Below are 10,681 nucleotides of genomic sequence, written 5' to 3' on the forward strand. Positions count from 1 at the left end.
TTTAAAGCATCATTATTTATTTGTTGTTTGTTAGTGTTGTTGGTTTTTTGGCCTTTTTTTAACAACTTATTAACTTAAGCAAATTGTTGAAGAGAGTACTTTCGATACTTATGTTTATTTGTCAGTTGCTAAAGTACAAGTATTTGCTTATCTAATCGTTTATAAATGTTTTTTGATACTTCATTATGTGTTTCGGGTATGTTTTGTTAAAACCCTTGACATACTGAGATTAAGGTATAATTCAAAGCTTGCACTAGACACTATGCAATATATATACATGTTTATATATATATATATATATATAGAGAGAGAGAGAGAGAGAGAGAGAGAGAGAGAGGACGAACAGAATAAAGTCAGTATGTGATAATGAAAGTGTACTCTAACAAGCTAACTTTATAATAGGTTCTTAAATATTTCAATGAAATAAATGTATTTTGCATGCACAACAGTAGTTCTTTGATTTGATCATGATTTAGTTCTCCCACCCCACTCTACACAGCAGATGTTTTCTGTGTACATTTTTTGTTTTGTCAAATCCGATAAGTTTATCTGTTAATCGTATATTTTGATATAATAATCAAACATTAATACTGGGTTAGTATCATCGTTTTTAAGGCAATCATAAAAATAAGAAGTTTTTTGGCTATCAAATGCCCACAGTATTCTGTGGTCGGTTCACGTAAATATTTTATTAAATATTAATATAACCTGACCAATTATTATATAAATTTGCTTAGTTCGTAAATTAAACAAGCTTTAAAAGACATTTAAAAAAAACACCTGTTATTACATTGCTAATGCTTGAATGGTCATATCCAAGATCCCACAATTTGACTCTCACCTTTAATGAGAAAAAAGCAAATGTCCCGTCAAGTGGAATGATATCGGGTTTCCACGTTTTGCTAGTCCAGTGTTTAAAAGAACGTTTCTTATAAAACGGTATGATAACTGTGTAATGCAACAAAGCCTATATTTTAATTTGTCATTGGGGATGGTTAAATAAAGCATTGAAAAAGTGGACGTTTTGGTGCTATTGGTTTTGTCTTACAATGCATAGAGAAGATGATAATAAGACTATAAATACCTTTCATGTGTAAAAAGTGCATTTAAACACCATCTGATTTCATCTAACGCAACCGTTCAACAAAGCACCCGATAAAATACAAAGGAAAGAAGATTCATATCATTCAGTGACTCATCTTTACAGGTAGGTTCGTTGGATACGGGTTTCGGTGCACCTACACTATTAAATGGATCTAAGACGGTATGTACATTCTGCTGTGTCATTGTGTGATATTTCTATTCAGATCAACATAAGAAACTTTATTTTTTTTTTGTTAATCTTGTATTATTTACATTTTATTTTTTAAATTCCATTAATGAATTTGATTATTGTTTAAAACCATCACAGATTGTATAAATAATAGTTAACGACTGCACACCTCAAAGAAACAAGGGAAGAAGGTGTGTCTTGTAACTGCGTAACTTATATCGTAAAACGAAAGTAGAAGACGTTACCTTGTAGCCGGTAAGCATGTTATACACGTGTATGGTCTGTGAAATTCAATCAATCAATGATACTTAATGATAGCATAACTTATGATTCTTTTTGTTGTTTTGTTGTACTTGTATAAAATAATTAATCGTTTTATTATCCTCTTGGGGTATGGCCGATTGAAAGTTCCTATCTCAAATCAATTCACATGATAGTGTTAATCGATCTCTAAATTAAGCTGCTTATAAATTTAAAGCATCATTATTTATTTGTTGTTTGTTTGTGTTGTTGGTTTTTTTGGCCCTTTTTTAACAACTTATTAATTTAAGCAAATTGTTGAAGAGAGTAGTTTCGAATCGTATGGTTGTTTGCCAGTTGCCAAAGTACACGTATTTGCTTATCTAATCGTTTATGAATGTGTTTTGCTACTTCATTATGTGGTTTGAGTATGTTTTGTTAAAACCCTTGACATACTGAGATTAAGGTATAATTCAAAGCTTGCACAAGACACTACATATATATATATATATGACGAACAGAATGAAGTCAGTGTGTGATCATGAAAGCGTACTATAACAAGCTAACTTTATAATAGGTTCTTAAATACTTCAATGAAATAGATGTATTTTGCAAGCACAACAGTAGTTCTTTGATTTGATCATGATTTAGTTCTCCAACCCCACTCTACATAGCAGGTGTTTTGTAGGTACATTTTTTTGTTTAGTCAAATCAGATTAGTTTATCTGTTGATCGTATATTTTAATATAATAATCAAACATTATACCTAGGTCAACATCATCGTTTTTCATGGCAATCGTAAAATAAGAAGTTTTTTGCTATTCAATGTCCACAGTATTATGTGGTCGGTTTCACGTAAATATTTTATTAAATATTAATTTGATCTGACTAATCATTATATAAATTTGCTTAGTTCGTAAATGAAACACGCTTTAAAAGACATTTTGAAAATTACTGTTATTACATTGCTAATACTTGAATGTTCACATCCAAGATCCCACAATTTGACTTTTACCGTTAACGAGAAAAAAGCTAATGTTCCGTCAAGTGGAATGATATCGGGTTTCCACGTTTTGCTAGCCCAGTGTTAAAAAGAACGTTTCTTATAAAACGGTATGATAACTGTGTTATGCAACTTTCATAATATAAAGCCTAGATTTTAATTTGTCATGGGGGATGGTTGTATAAAGGTTGAAAAATCGTACGTTTTAGTGCTATTGGTTTTGTCTTAAAAATGCATAGAAAATATAATAATAAGACTATAAATACCTTCCATGTGTAAAAAGTGCATTTAAACACCATCTGAATTATCTGACGCAACCGTTTAACAAAGCACCCGATAAAATACAAAGAAGAGAAGAGTCATATGCTTTCAGTGACTCATATTTATATAAGGTAAGTTTGTTAGATACGGGTTTCGGTGCACCTACACTATTAAATGGATCTAAGACGATATGTACATTCTTTTGTGCCATTGTGTGATATTGATATTCCGATCAACATATGAAACTTTTATTTTTTAAATCTTGCATCATTTACATTTTTTTTTTAAATTCCATTAATGAATTTGATTATTTTTTTAAAATACCACAGTTTATATAAATAATAGTTAATACACATCAAAGAAATCAAGGGAAGAAGGTGTGGCTTGTAACTGCGTAACTTATATCGTAAAACGAAAGTAGAAGACGTTACCTTGTAGCCGGTAAGCATGTTCAATTATACACGTGTATGGTTTGTGAAATTCAATTAATCAATGATAATTAATGATAGCATAACTTATGATTTATTTAGTAATCTTGCTGTTCATGACTGTATAATATATTTAATGGTTTTGTTATCCTCATGTAGTTATGGTCGATTTAAATTTCCTATCTCAAATCAATTCACATGATAGTGTTAATCGATCTCTAAATTAAGCTGCTTACTTTAAAGCAACATTATTTATTTGTTGTTTGTTTGTTTGTTTTATGTTTTTAACACAACTTTTTAACTTAGGCAAAATTAATGTTGAAGAGAATAGTTTCGATTCTTATGTTTATTTGTCAGTTGCTAAAGTACATGTATGTGCTTATCTGATTGTTTAGAATTGTTGTCGATACTTAATATGTGGTTCGGGTATGTTTTTTAAACCATTGGCGTTGTGAGATTAAGGTATAATTCAAAGCATGCACTAGAAAATATGTATACGTACAGATAAGAAAATCACAGTTTGATTCGGAATGCTGTTATTAAAGTGGGAATGTGAAAGTTATTTCTAAAGGGGATCTGATAAATAGCTGATGTTTTATTTTATACCATTTATAATAATCAGAACTTTAAACATCTCTTTGAATCATTTAGTATCGCTCATTTCCAGAAATTTGGCATTTACAGCTTTCTTTTTTTAAAACAAACAAACTATATAAAAACATTGTTTATCTGTTTATCCCAAAGATGTCTAAAACTTTAAATAAAGTAAATCAGTAAATTATGACTGGATTGGACTCGAAAAAACGGATTACTAAGTTTTTATAGCTTGCACTGTTTGAAAGAATAATTATCCCATAATTGTGTAATGCTATTTCTTAATTCAGCTTCTGCACAGGACGATAAAAAAAAACCACTGTCTGCATTTCTATATGTTGAAATACTTTTAAATTGCTTTTTTGTTTAAAAAAAATTACACGGGTAAAGAGTAGGCAGGAAGAATCTTATATTTCGCTGTATATAACCTTCATGATAAATAGGTAATATCTACATCCACTACTAGTGTTTTCTCTGTTTTTTTTTAGAGAAAGGGTGTTATTCATACAGAAACAGACAAAACTGATATCAACACTATCCATTTATAAATATGACTTTACGGCGTATGAATATATGCATTCCAAATTCTTAAAAAAGACCTTTTATCAAATGCATTATTTATTTTAATTATTTTTCAGTTTTTGGGGAAAAAAAGTTGTCACAGTCATTTATGAATTAACCAACTTTCATTTTTTTTTTTAATTTTGAAGTAGGTCCTGTCACTAAGCACGTGCACTTAGGGCTTGACAGAATGACGTCAGACAGTGTGTGATCATGAAAGCCTACTATAAAAGGCTAACTTTGTGAATAGCTTCTTAAATATTTCAATGAAATAGATGTATTTTGCATGCACAACAGTAGTTCTTTGATTTGATTTAGTTCTTCCAACCCACTCTACACAGCCGAAGTTTTGTAGGTACATTTTTTGTCGTAAATGGAAATTTAAAATAGCTATTTTTTTAGGGTGGTGAATATGAAGTATAAAAAGAACGTCTACCACGTATTTTTGGTTTTGTTCCAAATACAGGTAATATTTTAACGAAAACAAAAACGATTTTAGAAAATGATCAGATCTTTGCATATTTGATAATTGTTTTTGCTTTAACACTATAAAAGTACATTAAAACGCCTATTTTGTTTTAACAGTTGATTAAGAGTGAAATCAAATATTGCCATGAGGCAGTCGCAAGTGTTAAAATTGTGTCATTCTGTCCGGATTCTAAAGAAGCATGGGACATTGCTGCCCATAGAAAGAACTGTAGTAGAATGGCAGCAGGACAAACGTGTACAACAGCTGACAAGTTCCAGTACCATTGTGTGATCAACGGGTTCAGAAATAAATTTGTGGAGGTTTGCGCACCAACAAGGATAATTTTCGGTAAAGATGTAACTCAAATTTAAATTGCAAACATTGCAATAACTCTCAAATTGACATATACCTGCCAATAGTGAATAAAATAGATATATATAAAGCAATGAGAGTTATTGCAATGTTTGCGCTTATTATATATGTATGTATCTATGCAATGTGTATCGTTCCGATCCTTTCAAATTGTCGTTTAATTGTATTTCACCTGTATCTCAAGCGACTGTGTAGTGCGCGGCTAGCGCTTTAGGTTCTGTTCGTCACCGAAAGCAAGATTTTGTCTTGCCTAGATGGCCGAGTGAGTAGAGCGGTGGCCGCTCACTGCTAGGAGAATAGGTTCCAGAGGTCGTGAGTTCAAGCCTCGGTCACGGCGGAGGTGGAGATCCAACAAAAGTGAATACCCCTGTGCTTTATATATATATATATATATATATATATATATATATATATATATATATATTGGCTTGGCGTAATGGGTAAAAGTATAAACTATTTGTACGAATCTGTTTGTGTCGAAATCCGCTGGGGCTTTAATAATTTTTACCTATTCAAAAAATTTTAAAACGCATTTCTTCGTCAAATATTGTTAAAGTTCACATCTCTAATTTTAAAACGACGAAAGTATTTTTATTATAATATACTTTTTTCAACATTAATATCTATAGGTGTCGAATACCACGTTAAAAAACAGAAACAGAGAAATAAGAATCAACACATTGACAGGTTTATGTATTATAATTATATGATTAAAAAATATATATTTGTCATTGATCGTCTCAAAATACATCTAAAGAAACATGGCGCCTTTTTATATGATAATCTTTATTAAACAGATGTTTTTGAATATGTTTACTAGCATATCTATTGTTTCAGATTAACACTTTCAGATTATAATGTTGACTTGAGTTGTATAAATTTTTTTCCATGCAATTATGTCACCTACTATAATTATCTTCATGTCACGAAAAGCTTTCCTTACTACCTGGAAACCACTTCTTTGTAAAGTTTTAACACTGTTTCAAATATTTGTCATCATAACATTTGAGAAGTGTACTTATATTATCTGATAATAACTTTCAATGGAACGTAAATTTAAAATTCATTTTAAAAAAAATGGCGATATTGTCATAACGTTCAATTTTTAGGACACTGTGTTGAGTTCAACACTGGAGGTGGAGTCATTCAAGATCAAATGTCAGCCCCTTGCAACAGCAGCTTTCCTAAGTGTGACGATATTTATCACTCAACAGACGCTTACAAATGTAATGTTTATTTTTAAAAAAAAACTCTTACTTCGTTATACGTGTGTATATCTCGTTAAAGTGCCTTTTAATCGTGAACATGCATATTAAACCTTCACGTTAACGAAATTAGTTCTCTTATTAAATTTTAGCTTATACATGTATGCGATTTATAATTAATATTCTTATATTCATTTGATATTACATTTTTATATTCTCCTTAATATATTAGATCCTGACTGTTATGCTCTTGTGTCCGGGGGAGATTTTAAATCTTCGACAACAATATCGTCGACTTTCGGGGATTCCGCTCTTGTGTCCGGGGGAGATTTTAAATCTTCGACAACAATATCGTCGACTTTCGGGGATTCCGACACAGAACAAAAACAAAAGTGAGTTTAACACAGAGATAATTAGTGTTTTTATTGTTTTTGTTATCAAACTGGTGTTAAAAGATCCTTCAACAGACTTATGGATATACTTCTTAAATATATCCAGTAAAATGCTAACAAATGGTGCCTGCATTTTTGTACTAATATGTAAGTGATTTTTTTTTCTTTTGTTTTAGTGGAACTATTATTGGCATCATCTCAGCTGTTTTAGTAGTGACTATATTGGTTATCATCGGTGTCTTAATTTTGAAATTTAAAAGTAAGTTGTTTTTTTTCTTTTTAAGTGTTATATGTAAATTTTTGACTTCTCGGTAATTTATACAAAAGAAAATTCGTTCTATGCAGGACGCCTACCTAGGTTACCTAGCTCTAAAGAAACACAGGAGGAGGAAAGAAGTTTAATGTTACCAGAATTTAAAAACAGACAAGGTAAGTCATCTGATGATGATACTTCTATCTGTTAAAGTGCAGCCAATGCCCAAATTATGTTTTACAAAACTTGATTGACACGGATAATTTCAAAGATTGGTCAATTATAACTCGAGCGCCGATCGCGAACCGCTATTGTCGATATGTCGAGGCGTGTGAGAATTGACAAATTGACACACTGTCGATCTTAAATCCTCTTTCATATATAGGATTCTTTAAAACTATCTTATACAAAATTGTATCCCTTTCTCGTCAATTTTCTAGGATATTTTCAATTTTTGAAAGTAAATAGCTCATCAGAGAAAAAAAAGATGATGATGAACTATAAAGGCAATGGTTGTTTTAAATGATATTTTTACCAAATAGACTTTTGAAGAGCTGCGCAATTGACGTATATGAAGATAATTATCCGTAGCACCAGACTATTTATCTGGCACAGTGTTATACCTATATTTACACAGACTTTATATAGAAAATGAACATTGTTCGAGTGTTAACCGCAACATTTGTTTTTGTATCTATAGATCTGCGTCACAAACAATCAAAAACCACAAGAAGGCAACGCTCTTCTCACAGTGAATCATCAGCTTACAGTAAGTAACAAAAAATGTTTAGTATGTCCGTCCACATCTGACTTCACTAGACTTCAAAATAAAGCTTATATTGTGTAATGCCAAGATCAGACTCGACCATGTCAATCTAAGGGTTTTGGTACTTATGTGATTGTCAAGGCCTTTGGACTTTTTGTTGTTATAAAGAATTGATGTATAATAATTTCTCCATAGATATGAATATAGATATTTTACGTGTTCAAACATAATATCTGTTCATCAGTAGGTGCGTACACCAAGAAAACAAACCTCTCAGGGAGGCAGCGCTCTTCTCTCAGTGAATCATCAGCCTTCCGTGAGTAACCAAAATAGAAAAAAGATAAATACTTAAAGAAGGAGAGACCGGATTGTCTGTAAAATTTTTGGTATCATTCTATTTAAACTTAGTTTAACTAATATCTTTGATAAGACGTTATGTTATAGGGCTATTACATAAGTAATTAAAGCATTTCGAGTGGACAATTAAAAGGATTTTGGTATGCGTTCATTGACAAATGAATTAAAAAAAAGTATTGAACATAGAAGTTCATGTTGAATGTATGGTTTTTACATGCACCGTTTAGTATATGTTACTTTTTTTTTTAAATCTCTGTAAATTTTTGCATAAGTTTCCCTTTCTTTAAAAGACCCCCCCCCCAAAAAAAAAACAAAAAAACAAAACAAAACAAAAACAAAAACAAAAACAAACAAAAAAAAACCCACAAGAAAACAAAAAAACTTATATTATTGAATATAAATTGAAAAAAATATATTTTGTTTTTGTTATTATTTGTTGATTGTTAATAAAGGCAGTCAACTGTTTTAAATGCATAAGGTTCATTTGATAACTACATACAGTCTTCTGAATTCGGTGTTATGTCAGCTTCAGAATTATCTTAAAAGACGCATTAAATGTAGTGTTTATCAATTAAAAAATATTGTTTAAATTTCTCTAAAATAATATTCGTAGCTTCCTCTTCTTAGGTCCTATTACATATATGTCACCTTTTGGATGGAGGTTTTGTACATTTACACATGTTATCATGCAATATTTTTTTGTAGCCCCAAACGTGCACAGGAGCTTTGAAAACAAGAGAGCACCATTACTACCATTTATCGGACATCGTAACAAAAATGAAAAGAATGAAGATGATAGAACTGAAAGACGTGTTTATGAGTGTATATCCAAAATTATTTAGAAGGAAATAATATATAGTACACATATGATATTTTAATTAATTTAGTCATACTCCTATTAAACTATAACAGGTCAAATAGTGTTATCAATACATTTGTTTGAAATATGAGCTGGTATTTTAAACTATACTCATATTCGTTGCCCTTGTCGACTATTTGAAAACAATTGTATTGATATCATTTTTCCGCTTTTAGAGTATAAAGACAAGTTTTTGGGTCCATATGTCATTCTTTATATTGATCAATATGCTAGAAATATAACAGCATTTTGAATCAAATACAATTGTTTTTTTAAGATTAAGAGATTAATTTCTATGTATTAGGTCATCCATTTTCTTAATTTGACCCACTTAGGTACATTTCATATTGTTATGAAATTCGATCTTTATCAAGATCAGGTGGTTACTTACTATAAAGCATTTTGCTGCTACTATCATGTCTATATGTGACGTGATTGTTTCATCTCATTTGATTTGTTACATTGTAATTTGCATATACAGTCGGCTCAAGCGTATCTTTTACAACATACACCATCGCATAGCATAGCATTGAAATCTCATAGCATAACATTGAAATCTCAAAACATAGCATTGGAATCTCATACCATAGTATACAATCTCATAGAATCGCATTCGTCATATCATACCATAGCATAGCATACAACATTATTTTAACTCGGTTATAATTGTTTTTATTTGAAAAAATAAAATGTTCACTAAATAGATTTGTGGTAAACTTTGGCTTCCTATTATTTTAATTCGAAATGTGTGGAAATCGTGTGTGTATGCAGGCGTTTTTGTTAAAATATCATAGCATACATGTACCATAGCATAGCATAGCATACCATATCATTAAGTCCTTCATTTTAATTTCTCATAGCATAGCATACAAATCTCATAGCATAGCATACAAATCTCATAGCATATCATAAAAATCGCATACCATAGCATTGCATACAATTGTAAAAGATATGCATGAAATGACTGTACCAAATAGATTGTATCAATACATGTTTTAGAGTCGAAAATCAAATGGCCTTTATCTCCCACGGAAATTTGTCATCAATAATGACGTTTCATAATTTGAAAATGCTTATGCCACTGTTTTATAAATTAGCAAAGCATGGGGTATAAAACGGCCGAGGGTGCCCTGAAAACCTCTTATACAGTTTATCATACTAAAATTTTAAAACTATACAACTTGTTTTCTTTTAAGTTACGTGTGTGTAGTTATTATCATATTATTGTTTTTAATATGATTTGCTAGGAAACACAACTTAGCTGCAAAATTTTGTAATTTAGAATGTTATCATTTATTCATTTTCAGGATGTTTTGTTTAATTGCTTGAATTACAAAAGGTATTGATGTTTGTTAACTTGTTTTTTGTTATTACATTTGTTGCAGTTTTTTCATAGTAAAATTGTTGAACTATACAGCTTGTTTTCTTTTAAGACTAGTAGTCTTTGAAGCAGATGCCGAAAACAAAAGGTCAGATCCATTCCTTAACAGGCCAAGCAGCCCCATAATCATTAAGATCAAATGCAATACAAAATCCCACTAAATATAACTCAGATGCCTCTGTGGGAAGCCCATATGCATAGTAAGAGGTCCATAAGAAAACATGGAAAACCCAAAATTAAAGTTGGAGCCAATCTTTGGAATTACGG

The 10,681-nt window shown here is 30.7% G+C and overlaps 1 protein-coding gene across 3 annotated transcripts; it reads left to right on the forward strand.

The window, feature by feature from the left end:
- Positions 1 to 4,262: 4,262 nt before the first annotated feature.
- Positions 4,263 to 9,895, forward strand: LOC128182883 (uncharacterized). Of its 3 annotated transcripts, none has more exons than XM_052851649.1 (9): positions 4,269 to 4,826; positions 4,946 to 5,177; positions 6,311 to 6,427; positions 6,639 to 6,798; positions 6,975 to 7,057; positions 7,144 to 7,227; positions 7,752 to 7,820; positions 8,065 to 8,133; positions 8,880 to 9,895. In XM_052851649.1, exons 1-9 carry the CDS (start codon positions 4,773 to 4,775, stop codon positions 9,014 to 9,016), a joined length of 1,005 nt encoding a protein of 334 aa, XP_052707609.1. In that variant the 5' UTR covers positions 4,269 to 4,772; the 3' UTR covers positions 9,017 to 9,895. The 3 variants fall into 3 exon arrangements, with proteins under 3 accessions (XP_052707610.1, XP_052707609.1, XP_052707608.1); XM_052851648.1 differs by having other exon boundaries at positions 4,270 to 4,826; positions 8,062 to 8,133; XM_052851650.1 differs by lacking the exon at positions 6,311 to 6,427 and having other exon boundaries at positions 4,263 to 4,826; positions 8,062 to 8,133.
- The last annotated feature ends 786 nt before the right edge of the window (positions 9,896 to 10,681 follow it).

Source organism: Crassostrea angulata, chromosome 5, assembly GCF_025612915.1.
Source record: "Crassostrea angulata isolate pt1a10 chromosome 5, ASM2561291v2, whole genome shotgun sequence".
Classification (NCBI taxonomy): Eukaryota; Metazoa; Mollusca; class Bivalvia; order Ostreida; family Ostreidae; genus Magallana; species Magallana angulata.